Genomic DNA, 13,880 nt, shown 5'->3' with positions numbered 1-13,880 from the left:
CATTTTATCCTTACATATTAATTTATATTTTTATTTATATAAATTAATTTACATCTTAATTCAAATTACATAATTCAATGTAAATTTTCTCTGTCGTGTCAATAATATGGGTATTAAAATATTGGTATAGTGATGTATTAATATTGTGAAGATGTGTATAAAAAATTGATATATTAATATTTTTAAATTTCTAAAGCCTCCACTGTTTTCATTTCGTTCTCGTCTACCTTACAAAACAAATCAGATATGGCTTCTCTTCCCATGCTAATGTATATTTATTAAAAAGAAGCAGATTCATTGCCTACACATGACCAGGACCAACAAATTTCATAAACTGTTGAGCATCGTCACGTTTCCGAAAAAAATTGACGATGAAGGTATTTAGTTAAATAAATTAACCTAAAAAAATTAACATTTTCTTTAAACTTTTATCAAGGCGTTTGGAAATCTTTTCAGATCAATTGTAGTTTTTTAATTGAACATCTGAAAATAACCGAACATCTGAGCAAAACGTAGATGGAGGGAGCTGTGGGTGAGGGTTGTGACAGGCCAATAGTGGATGGGTATGAAAGGGAATGGGTGGATTTAATTTTCTTTTTTTTAATCTAAGAACATTATTGGAATATTACATAAACTATAAGGGCAAACTAGTAACATATTTGGCTCCTCTCCAAAAAACCCCAATTTGGGGGAAGCCAAAATGAGGGGGGAAGGGGAGGAGGGGGAAGATTTTGGCTGCCTTTCCCTCCAAAATCTCTAACCAAATGATGGGAGTGGCTCATTTTTCCTCCTCTCCCCCACTCTCCCCTCTAACAAACACACTTAGTATTTCTTCTTTTTTAAAGGAATTCATTTTTTTTTTTTAAAGAATTATTTTGATTGCATATATAATATTTTAATCTATTTTATCTCTTAAAATTATAACTTTTTCCTATGCTTTTTATACTGATTACATATATTAAAGAGTTTTTTTTCATGAATGAATAATTTCTAATGCAAATGTTTAAAAGAAGTATTTTAGAAAAACTAATACATTTTTTTATAAACAACTTACTTAAATAAGTTTTTTTAGTATATATAAGTTAGTTATTTAGTTTTTATATTTAGAATTAGAAGGTTTTAATTCTATATATTTATCCATGCCTCACCTCATTCTCTATCATCTAATTAAGCTAGTATTATGCAGCTAAGTTATCATCTTTATGACACGGAGGTTATCTAAACTGTCATATATCTCAATAATACATATAACAGAAATATGATCAATTGATTATATGTATTTAGACAAAACATACTAAATTATTTTGCTTAGCATATTTTGATACTAAATGTGGACACTTTTCTGAGATTTTAATATTCATTTATTAAGTTGTGAGAGATACGTTCTGTTTAATTCGGACACATACTAACTATTAAAACAATAAAGCCACCCAAGTCGTTTTCACATGACAAATTACCAACAGGACATAAGAATATATAACATCTACATCAGGCTTAGTCGGCCTCAACAGTACGTTTTGACCATGTATCATCATCTTGTTCTCCATGCCATGTACCAAATTAGAGAAAGAAATTAATATGGTTACCATATTCAACATCCAAGATCTTGTCTAGCATATAAGTATAAAAATACTCACAACCAATAGGTATTGATTTAATGGAACTAGCTATCACTACAAAAAAAAAAAAAAACTTGATTTTCAGCAACGATAAATGTTGCTGCTAAAAGTAAAAAAATCGCCATTAAAAGTTTTCAGTGGTAACACAAAGTTGTCACCAAATTATTGCTGTAGCAATTATTGTTATCAGTGGCAACAAAATGAGTCACTATTGAATGTATAGTTTCAGTGTCAACTTTTCAATGGCAACACAAAAGTCGCCGCTGAAAGACTTTTCAACAGCAACAAAGAAGTCACCACTGAAGACCCTTTCAGCAATGACAAAAGGTTGCTGTTGAAAGTATCATCAGAGAAAAATAGGACTACCATCGGCTACCACCACATCATTACCGGTTAGCCTTGACCACTACCATGTCACTACCGGCCCGTTGCCATGTCATTTTCAGTCATCCTTGAAAGAAGCTTTTAACAGCAACAATAATGGTAGCCACTAAAAGCCCTTTCCAGTGACAACATTAGGTCGCCGTTGAACGTAAAATTTTAGCAGCGATATTAGGAGTTACTGTTGAAAGTCTCACTTTTAAAAATTGACCTTCAATGGCGACTCTAAAAAGTCACTAGTGACTCTGAAAGTGTAGCCACAGAGAAATAGGACCACCATCTGCCATTACCACATCATTGCCGGTCAATCGTGGACTACTATCATGTCACTACCGGCCAGCCGTCACTTCATGTTAAGTCGCTGCTGAAAGCTTCTTTCAGTGACGACAATAATGATAGCTGCTAAAAGCCCGTTTCAGTGGCAATATTAGGTTGCCGTTTAAAGGTCCTTTTAGTGGCAACATGATTAGTCGCCGCTAAAAGTCTGACTTTCAAAAATGGTCCTCCAGTGGTAACTCTGAAAAGTCGTTGCTAAAAGTAAGGTCACCGTTAAAAGTAAGACCAAGGAACAAAAAACCGGATCGGGAGCTAAACCAGTCGAGGTAGTAGGTCAAGGGTCACTGGTCGAACCGGAGGTCGGACCGGAGTCAGACCGGTCATATTAAAATAATATAATTTAATTCACAATATTAAAATAGAACCAAATTCATAAATAATAATCATTCAAAAAAAGATAGGAAGTTACAAAAGTAGTTTAAATGTTTAATTGTACCAAGCAAATATTAATAAAATTCACATCTTCATCACTATGCAAAATCAAAATCATCATTAAGATCATTGGTAAGAGCATGGACTGAGATATCATTAGTTGGGCGAGTATCATCGTGCAAAGGTGGAGGATCATCAATATCCATATCTTCATCACCTATATAAGACAATAATCAATATTAATGATTATGCAAATAATTATATATTCATCTAAGAATACTAATAGAATCTTAATTATATATAAAAACCTTCATTATCCCTCTCAAAAGTTGTTGAATTTGCAGTGCCTTTATTGTTAAGGACACTTTCAAGCGTAGCCACATCTCTATCATCAAACTCAGGGGTGGGATCTTCTTCAGTCACCCAAAAGTCCATCATGTCAATGTTTTCATAGTCAATTGGATCATAACTTTTCTTCTTCTTCAATGTATTCCTTTAATGACAAATAAAAATTCAATTAAATATAAATCAATTAAAATAAAAGATTAAAAGCATTTACTATTTCTAAGAGTACCTATGCTTCAATCGCAGGTTATAGTTTGTGAAAACCAAATCATTCAGCCTGCTGTGTTCCAATCTGTTCCTTCTTTTTGTATGAATTCTCTCAAACAAGCTCCAATTCCTCTCATAACCAGAAGAAGCAGAAGTTTGACTAAGAATATGCATTGCAACGCGCTGCAATTCTGGAACTGAACAACCATAATATGTCCACCACTCATCTGCATAATAAAATACATTTAGCATACAATATTATAAAGAATTAGTGAATAACCATGAATGTACTATAAAGTATTAACACTTACAATGGTCTAATTTTTGTGCAGCTTTTTGATATGAGGGTCTACTGAAAGATTCTTTGCCTTCACGATAAGTAGTTGTTTGTTTCATTACCAGAAAGCCATCAACATCTTCATCTGAATAAGACTCCACCACATCAATCAAAGCCATCATTAATTTTGACTTGCTAGGACAGTTTGGACCATATGTGATTATAGGGTTTAACAAGTACGATGCTGCATGGAGATTGGTTTTCAAATGCCTGTCCCATCGAGCTTGGATAATTCTTGTATAAGGCTTATACATCTCCTTATTCTTCTTAAACATCTCCTTAATTGCCAATTTTGCTCTTTGTATGCCTTCATAAACATAAGGCAATGAAGGTTTTTCATCTGAATCCACAATTCGCAATAATTTTATCAGAGGAGATACAATCTTTACAACTTCATAACAGTCATTCCAAAACCGGTTATCTAATATGATTGCACTAAAATTTTTTCCTGCTTTGGTCTTGGATAATTTGTGGTCCACAAAGTGCTTATCAACAACCAAAGCTTGCAAGTCATTTTTGTGCATATATGCTGTGCAATGTAATAAATGTAGTAGCAAATCTTGTGGCACCAGGACACACAATTTCTTTCCAGCTCGGTCTTTTTCTCATCCAGGATAAGAAAATCATATGATTGTATGCAAAGATGGTTATCTTTGATGCCTTTGATGCAAAGTCCGACGCATGAGGCATGCTGGAAAAGTCTTTCAATACAAGATTCAAACAATGAGCAGTACAAGGAGACCAATAAATGCTTTTATACTTTTCCTTAATCAGTTTGCCACATGCTACATAGTTGGCTGCATTGTCAGTTACTACATGAACGATATTCTTAGGACCAATCCACTCAATGACTTCACATAATAGTGTAAATAAAGTTTTAGCATCTTTGACTAGATCTGATGCATCAACAGATTTCACAAATACCATATCATGTGTAGAATACACTAAGAAATTTATCAAAGTGCGTTGCCTAACATCGGTCCATCCATCAGCCATGAGTGTGCAGCCATTGTTTTTTCATTTAGCTCGATGACAATCAATCAGCAACTGACATTCTTTTTTCTAATCACTCAATAAATTGGTTTTGAAATCATAAGCACTAGGGGCTTTAAACCCAGGCCCAATTGAAGCAATTCCATCCACAGCTTTTTGAAATAAAGGGCAATCAAATGCTTTAAATGGAATGCAATTCACAATAGCCCATTCAGCAATCAACATTTTCACATTATGTTTTGCTTCTTTAGTTGCTAATGCACTTTTAATACCTAGTTGGGAATCAGGGGTTGTCTTAAGAGCAAAATAATTATCCATACTCCCAGTAGCTTTCCTCTTCTTTGAAGTACTCATGATAATTTGTGAATCAACATGGGTTTCTTCAACATCCTCTTCTAAGTTTTCAACAGTTTTTTTCTTTGAAGATTCTTTCAAAGATTCTGACATTCTATGACGTACATCATGTGAAACTTTCTTGCAAGAAGCTATTTGACCAGTGATACCAGCAAGATGTTGCTTCATCCTATTTATCCCACTTCCTTTATAACTATTAGCACAAAAAAGAAAAGTATATATATTCTGTGTCCCCTCTTTTTTGTATGCAATATGTGCCCATGCAGGATCAGTTTTAGTACGTAATGAAGAAGTGGGTGTAGGAGTGGAAGTTTTAGTATTAGGAGTAGAAGATCCCGTATTAGGAGTCACATTGTCACTTCTTGAACTTGGATTACTTGAAATATCCATCACTGTTACTAAATAACAAATCAAGAAAATCAAACATCAAATATCACATTTGGCCATTTGGGGGTTCATTGCTATGGGATTAGCTCGGATAATATAACATCACTGATTAAAAATCAAAGATCAAATTGACAAATTCAGATTTCATATGAAATATGCACTTTAAGTACTTGGATCTAATATTCAAACACCATTTGCATAAATTTTCAGGTTACGAGCATCATGCCGAAATTCTGGACTTGAAAATTTGATCTTTGGAATAAAATTGACAACCATATTTGAATGGATAGAGTCACAGAGATTTGATACTGAAAGTGAAATGAGTATGATCATATTCTTACGTTGCTTCTCCAACTCTCTAAACTTTTAGTTAACGAATCCTCTCACATGTGCTGACCAGATATCATCATTTAAATGATGTTCCAAGTAAACAAATAATTGAAATCAATCAGTATGACTGTTTATATTTTTTTTCCCGGATCTTACATCTATATCATACATGATATTGTTCTACATTAGAAAAAGGAAATAAATCTCATTTTATCTAAGCCTAGCTACTTTACAGGTTATTAGTGTTGAGCTTGAGAATTCAGATGGGAAAAAAAACAGAAGAAGAACGCACAAAACATGACCAGTGAAGGAAAAACCATAAGAGCAGAGCACATTTATGATTTAACTATCTAAGCCTAATTGAATAAAAATTACTAACAGGACAACAAGAGGCAAGAGCACATAAGCGACCACCTGTAGCTCCAACAATGATTCTGCCACCGTGAAGAAGTAACGACGATGGGACGCGACCACCTGCGGCTACGATGTAGATTTGCGCTTGAACCATGATCACTAGCTGCTTCAACGTTCAACCTCGACGACATGACGCAAAGATCTGGGACCTCCGATGGCGAAGAAAACTCCGGCACAATAAGCTTGATTCAGCTAGGGATTTTCGATTTGGGGGAGGGTAGCGATGGCGAGAAGTGAAAGGCAAAGATTTTTCTCCAAACTGAAGCAGGGGCCAAGCTCATTTGATTTGGACCGGATTGTCTTTTTTTTTTTTTTAATTTTCCACTGCCAATGACGTCGTTTTCCATGGATTGGATGATTAAAAAAAATAAAATATTCAAAACCGAGCAACCCATCAAACTGGCGGGTTGCCCGATTTGATCCGGTTGAATCGTTCTCAGAACGGTTCAACTGAAGGCTGGTTTTTTTGGCCTCCTGGACCAGACCAGCCACCGGTTCACCGGTTTTCTGGTTGAACCGGCCGGTCCGGTCCATTTTTTTTTCCTTGAGTAAGATTTTCAGCGGCAACATTTTCTATTGCCGCTAAAAGTTGTTGCTGAAAGTCTTTTTTTATAGTGTATTTGGTCACTTAAACATGAGGCATCAAATTTGATTTCACATGAGTACAAAAAATGCTTTTCGGAGAGTTACCTTCAATTGTCCCGATAATATTCGAATCTAACTCAATCAGCTAATCATAAAAATGAGAATTAAAAAAAAACACTCACAACTATATGTAAACCCTTCATATTTTTGAAGTATCAATCCGGTCAGATGAATTTAGGTCAGACCTTAATGCAGAAATTGCTATAGTTTGATGCACTTTCATCGTGGCATTGGTGGATATACAAAATAACATAAGGATATGTTTTTTCAACACAAGAAAAATAAATAATGAAATATTACCTTGATACAAGGGTTGAAATAAGTTGAACAAGAAAAATGGTCCTACAGATAGAAGGGGCAAGATGATGATGATGAGTTAGGTGGATCTCTCAGTGGAACTATGGTGGGTTGACCCATCTTCATCAATCTTACTATCGCGAATGAGTTATAAAACTAGTCAAAATTTATTTTGTTATGTCTCTCTCTATATATATATAGGCTTATAATTAACAGTCATGACTTTTTTCCTATTTCTTTTGGAAAAAAAAAGATGAAAGTTAAAATTAATTTTTTTTAATAAAAAATTTAGGTGAGTTGAGTCTAAAGGCTTACTAGGGTCAGAATATGCCTCCAAACTCAAAAAGTGTTTACAGATTGCTTACCAACAAAGTCTTTACATTGGTAGCGAGATTCAAACTCACAACCTTATAGGTTATGAGTTGACTTCTTACCAACCAGACTAACTCTCTTCTTATTGGTAGTTAAATATTAATAATAGTATTTAAATAATTCAAATATTTGCTTGCATACCCGCACACTTAACTCTCTGATATGAAGTTATATTTAATCATGCTCATTCATGAGATTTGCAATAACAATCACCTTAACTGAAATAATCAATTTCAATATATATTATAAAATTTATAGTAAGATAAACTATTCATAAGTTATAAATATAATAAAACTTATTTTAAACTTCATGCAAATATATAGTAAAACATGCCTATTTACTTGAGTACACGACTTAATGACTTAATGAGCTTATACGGATGAAATTTAGTTTTGGATAAATTAAAGTGAGAAAAATTAATCTGCAAATTCGCATAGTTTCAATTGATTTTTGAATAGTTATATGTAGGTTTTGTTATCAAGTCCTTATAGTTTTATTATTTTTAATCAAGTCCCTGCATTTTTTCATTAGATCTTTATAACCTTACCTGATTTTTAATAAGATTGTTATAGTTTCATGTGACCGATAAAAAGAAAAGAAAACTAAAAGAATTTAATTAAAAATCAAGTAAAACTATAAAGATTCATAGATTATTTCCAATTAAAGTTTTAAAAGAATATGATATTGTTAATTTTTTTTTGAGCTGAAGATATTGATTAATTTAATATGATCAGAAGAACTAAGGTTGATGCTTTGCAGAAATCTGATATACTACCTCTGGTTCTTAATATAAGAGTTAGTTGACTAATTTGAGAAAATTAAAAAAACTACTTAAGTTAATTATTTATAATAAATAAGTGTTGTCTTTCCTAAAATATCCTGCTAATTAAGTACATATATTGGTTAGAACTAATATTATTACAAGCACAACCTTGGGAAATAATGGATAAATATGAGAGAAAAATGGATTGGGATAGTATATTTAAAATTAAAACAAAAGTCAAATGAGCTCTTATATTAAAAACTAGATGTAGTAATTTGTATTCATCGTGAATTCATGACCTGTAAATGATGGCGAACACACTGACATACATGTATGAAGATATAGATTTATGATGTATTGGACCTAATAAGTCAATACCACTTAACCTAACCCAAAAAAGCAGAAGATAATTGCATGGTCATTTCTTATTCACAGAGACATTGAATTGAATGATTATGAAACCCATCAATTAATAAGGAGATCAGGTTGGTTGTTATGCCTCTATTGAGCATGTGAGAGCTCTTAAGATAGCGCACAATATAATGTTGGGAGAATGATAATTATAGATGGTGAAAGAATATTGACGTCTCTGTCTTGGCCTTTTATCTCAATCACACTAAATATTTTTCTTAAAACTTTCTTAAGCATGCTGCTATGAGTTTGACTCTCTATAGACATAATAGGTGCATGGGTTTCTCTCATTGGCTTAACGATAATAAAAAAATAATATCAATATAAAATAAAGACTTATTTTATATATTCACAACTTAAATATCTTTGTTTTATACTATTACCTCTTATCTTAAAATAAGAGTTAGATAACTAATTTACGAATATTAAAAAATTAGTTAAATTAATTATTTGTAATAAATGTACGATAACTTTTCTAAACCACTCTATTTAATAATGTGAATTGGAAGTACCCGTTGCTAGAAAAAATTATAAATTTTAGAGACAAATAAACTGAAGACTTATATTTAAAATCAAATCTAATTCTCACCTAGCTCTTATGTTAATCACAGAGAAAGTAATGATATATTCATCAACACATCATTAATTGTCATTCTTCCTCTAAAGATTCAATTCAATATATGGAATATCTTAGTGGCGCCGTGAATTGATCCACTCCTTATCATTTAAGTATATACTTCGTCATTGAATATAACAGGCAATAAAATAAAAGAAACTTTTATTACTACATATAAGCATAAAACCATTATATATATGTGTGTGCGTTTAACCTTATCCATTGCTCAAATACTCTCACAAACCAACTCAATTTTACATGAGTGACAGAGGTTTTTGTCACTTAAGCAAATAATTGGAGATTCGAGTCTATCTTAACCCTCGTAGGTGGCAACTTTAGTTGGAAAATTTTTTTGACTTTTGCCCTTGGTAGCTCGGGATTATCTCTATTGTTAGCAAAGGTCAACTTTTTGTATTAAAAAATTTCTCTTCTACACAAAAGAAAATTGCTGTCTCAGATACACTAATAGAATGTTGAGATATTAATTAAGAGTGAAAAGAATTATTTTTTAACAAATTCTAAAGCAACAAATATTTTAAAAATATACATTATTTTATTAAGAGGATGAAAAAACAAAGCATCATTTAATTATTAGATATGTTTCTTGTGTATCACAATCCATTATAAATCACACTATTGGTTATCCACAACTCAAGATATATGATTTTATGTAACGTATATGGTATAATCATCACAAGTTCGACTACAAACATATATCAATACAACGGTGAATCAATATTATGTGTACTATATTGAAAGAAAGAAAAGAAAAGAAAAGAAGGAAGCATAATTTTCAAACATTAAAAATCTAGTGAATTCTAAATTCTAAATTCGAAAATTCGGAAGCTACAATATGCTTGACCACATATATTATGTTTAATAGAAGGATTTATATTAACCGTAAATAAGAGGAGTGCATGGTTGCACGAAGCCTCACCACATCCACAAGAACCCTATCAAATGGTGAAAGTGGAGAGAGAGAGAGAGAGAGAGAGAGAGAGCACATGATATGAATCAAAATCTGCAGCAAACTAATAAAGGCTCCATCTTTCACATCAGGCTGTGTCAGTAGCACACTCACAACACCAAATACATCACATGTTGCATTTCACATATAACACGCATACTCTGTATATTCCTAATGATTTATTTTATTATAAGAAAAAATTGTTGAAAAATCCCACATTAAAAAATTTATTATCCAAAGGTGAAATTTATAGGTCCTTCACTCGGTGCAACTAGTCTTTAATGGATCTTCAACTAGAAGCAAAAATCTTTTTTTTTGGTGATACAGTAGGAGCAAAATAAATTACACAAGAAGCAAAAATCTTTAAAAAGGAGAATATTTGCACATAATTGAAGGTATATGTTACGCATAATTGAAGAGTTGCACCTACTTAAGAACTTGAGTCCTTGAACAAATTTCAGATACCTTATGGGCAATAAAATTTCCATTAGGAATTTTTCAGAAATTTTTCTCAATTATAATCATATCTTCTTTTTTTTAAAAAAAATATTTTCATATATGATTATTAAATAATTTACATAAAATTCAAATGACTCAAATTTTGTTGGGGATGAGAGTAAAAATTAAACATGAAGTAGCTGGCATGATCAGATACCTGCCTATATGTTGAGTGGGAATAATATAATATGGGATGCTATTTGTTTGGCTAGCAAGCAATAGTGATTGACTCAAATGGCATCTGAAAGTGGAAAAGCAGACCTGCCAATGCGGAGGGAACTTTCTAGGCAACCCCACTGTTCCTGAAAATTGTGTTTCCTCATTACATTCAATGACTTCACCCATGGATTTGTTGCTGCACAAATACATGGCATCTTCTACCCTTTTTTTCATAGCACTATCAACGCAGCTGGAATATTTGTACAGAGTCAAAATGAGTCCTTTCACACACACACACACACACATATAGTCATGATTTGTGTTATTCATATGGCCATGATTCATCAATAACATAACATACAATAATTATATACCATCTAAGACGCTTTCCTTAATATAATAGATAAATAATTAATTTACAGATATTAATAAAATTATTTAAATTAATTATTTAAAACAAATATATCTTGGTTTCTCCAAACTATTATCTTTAATCATATGCATTAAAACTACTTGATTCAAAGTTCCCTAATATATGTAATAAGTAAAAAACTAATTGTTGTCGTGACACACATCTTACCTTGGGTCCTGAATATATAAGCTAAACAAATATTCACTTTGACTATAAATGTAAGATTTTAATTTTCCCTGCCTTACAAATTTATAATTTTTTTTTCTAAGTCTGCATTAAACTCTAGCCAATGTCAATAATTCATGCAAAGCTTGTCAAATAGCTAGACTAGACTCAAACCCGACAGTACAAATGTGGAGCCACTAGAATTAATTGTTGTTTGATTGATTCCCAAAGTTTATGTTGATAATGATTACATAATTTTCTATATTGTACTTGCACATAAATGAAATATTACCTTTATTCCTTCATATAAGATTTGCTTCATAAAATAGATGTTATATTAAGAATAGCTAATACATCAGTTTATTTCTCATAGTTCATAAGTAGCTACCTAGTCAATAATGTTCAGGTTGTCCATATTACGAGAGAAATTGAGTACGTTTAGTTGAAAAGAAATGAACAATTTAAAATAGTGAAGCCAGCCCTTTTCTTTTTGAGGAATTATGGGTAGAATTGAACCTGCAGCCTTCCACTCTTGATTTTTAATGTAAGAACTATTTAACCATCTAAATAGATTTAAAAAACTGAATAAATTATTTAATTGTAACAAATAAGACCTATTTTTCCTAATAGCATGCAACATTAGATTATATATATTAATTTATAAATTAGAGAAATTAATTTGGTGAGAAATAATAAATATAAGAGATAAAATGAATTAAAGTGACCAAAATCATCAGCTTCTTAATTAAGTCATGCTTAGAGAGCAGAGGAGTACTTTGGATGATACCATGCTCTATATTAAAATAAATCTAGTTTCACCATCTAAAGCATACATGGTAACCAAGATTCATTGACTTGTACGATATACCAAAGGATTTATTCGAAAATGGCGAGTTGGTGAAGATATAATAATTGAGGCTAAATGTGTACAAGAATTGAAGGTATGATGGCTGCACGATTGTTGTCAAGAACTCTAAAATGAATGAATCATGTTTGGTGGGCAATCAATCTGAAAAGGATTTGAATTGAAATGAACAGTGTTTCCTATCATGGCTTCAATGGGTAGGGACGCAGACACACAAATCTGCAGCTCTTCAGACATTCATGAAGAAGCAAAAGATATAGAGAGGATAGGGTACTAATGCCCGAGTGGGGCTTTTCGGCTCACCCTTAAAATTTAGTTTAAACGGTCTAAATTTTATGTCTTTTTATTTATCTTTTCTGAATTATATTTCTTAAAATAAAACATTATTAAAAATATAAAAAATAAAATAAGAGGATATTAAATGTAAGCCAGGTTTGATGCTACAAATCTCCCTCTAGCTCTGCTTTTCCACTGCTTTGAAGTTTTTTTTTTTTCTTTTCAGGAAAAGAAAGGGGAAAACTTTTTCTCGAGTCGCCCTATAAATAGGATGGCTTGTCCTATTATTTCTTCCTACTCTGTTTTTTTTCCATCCTCAACCATCTTATGTTAACTCAACAAAGAAGCCAAGCAAACTTCACATATAATCTAAATCAAACTAAAGTTTTATGTTTTCTTGGTTATGTATTCCAAACTAGAATTTCTTGTCCCTATACCTATATACTACCTCCGGTCCTATGATTAGGACCGGAGGTAATATATATATATATATCTCTCTCCCCCCCCCTCAAGAAAGAAGAACAGTAAACTAGAGAATAATCTCATCATCAGCAAAGAAACAAAGGAATGGAGAATCTGCTTAATGGAGCATAGCTTTTTTTCGAAACGAAATATTGGAAAATGAAGTGCTGGGAAACTGATAATAACATTGAAAAAATGGCATTTACATTGTCTTTATTTTTTAGCGGCGAAGATAACCAGAATTCTAGTATCAATCAAAGGGGGCAAGCTAGCATAGTTACAATTACTACTAGAATTTTAAAAGGGAACACATCAAGGAAAAATAAACCTTAAGAAGAAAATAATCACACCATTGTTGTACTAAGTTCAGGCAATCTGGTCACGATATAATCGAAACGTATATTAATATAGTAAAAATTTTGTAGGCCCTTTATTTTAGACTTATCATGAAATAGATGGTCTACTTGTTTTGAAAAGAGGATAAGCATTGAATTTTATTATACTTCAGCAGAGTCCTAAGTTTATAGATAAGCTTAGTGCAAATAACACGTGAATGAGAAAAAGTCTAAAATTTCAGCGAGAGAAGAAAGGTTTGGCGTGTAAAAGAAAACCACGTTTTTCTTAATTTTCAGAAAAAAGATACGTACGACTCTCAAAATACTTGTAACGTCAATTTAATTTCGGGTAATGCGCCAAGCAAATAATGTTTTTGGCAGCACTGCACAAATAAATTCTGCGTCGTTTCATTTCAAAAAATAAGGAAAAAAGCAGTGATACATGAAAATGACCTATCCTTGTTTTTTCCTTGCCTGAATGAAAATGACCTATCGAACAAACAACTTTTGCCGGTTGGCACAAAAAATTTCCCAAGTCCGTAGCCATTGCATTGCATATCC

At 32.1% G+C, this 13,880-nt stretch overlaps 1 protein-coding gene across 1 annotated transcript; it reads right to left on the bottom strand.

Annotated features, from left to right (window-relative positions):
• Positions 1-3,272: 3,272 nt before the first annotated feature.
• Positions 3,273-4,121, bottom strand: LOC114730253 (uncharacterized). Its single transcript, XM_028917295.1, has 2 exons — positions 3,572-4,121; positions 3,273-3,487 (listed from the first exon to the last, which is right to left on the bottom strand). The coding sequence occupies exons 1-2, from the start codon at positions 4,119-4,121 to the stop codon at positions 3,273-3,275; spliced, it is 765 nt and encodes a 254-aa protein (XP_028773128.1).
• Between the last annotated feature and the right edge of the window lie 9,759 nt (positions 4,122-13,880).

This window comes from Neltuma alba, unplaced genomic scaffold (genome assembly GCF_004799145.2).
Source record: "Neltuma alba isolate B1F8T4 unplaced genomic scaffold, ASM479914v2 tig00012724_pilon, whole genome shotgun sequence".
Lineage (NCBI taxonomy): Eukaryota > Viridiplantae > Streptophyta > Magnoliopsida > Fabales > Fabaceae > Neltuma > Neltuma alba.
This window is presented reverse-complemented; position numbering and strand designations above follow the sequence as displayed.

Coding starts and splice junctions, on each gene's coding strand:
- LOC114730253 (XM_028917295.1), bottom strand. CDS start 4,121: ATGCACAAAAATGACTTGCAAGCTTTGGTTGTTGATAAGCACTTTGTG. Junction 3,488..3,571: donor TGCACAAAAATTAGACCATT/GTAAGTGTTAAT, acceptor TTTATTATGCAG/ATGAGTGGTGGACATATTAT.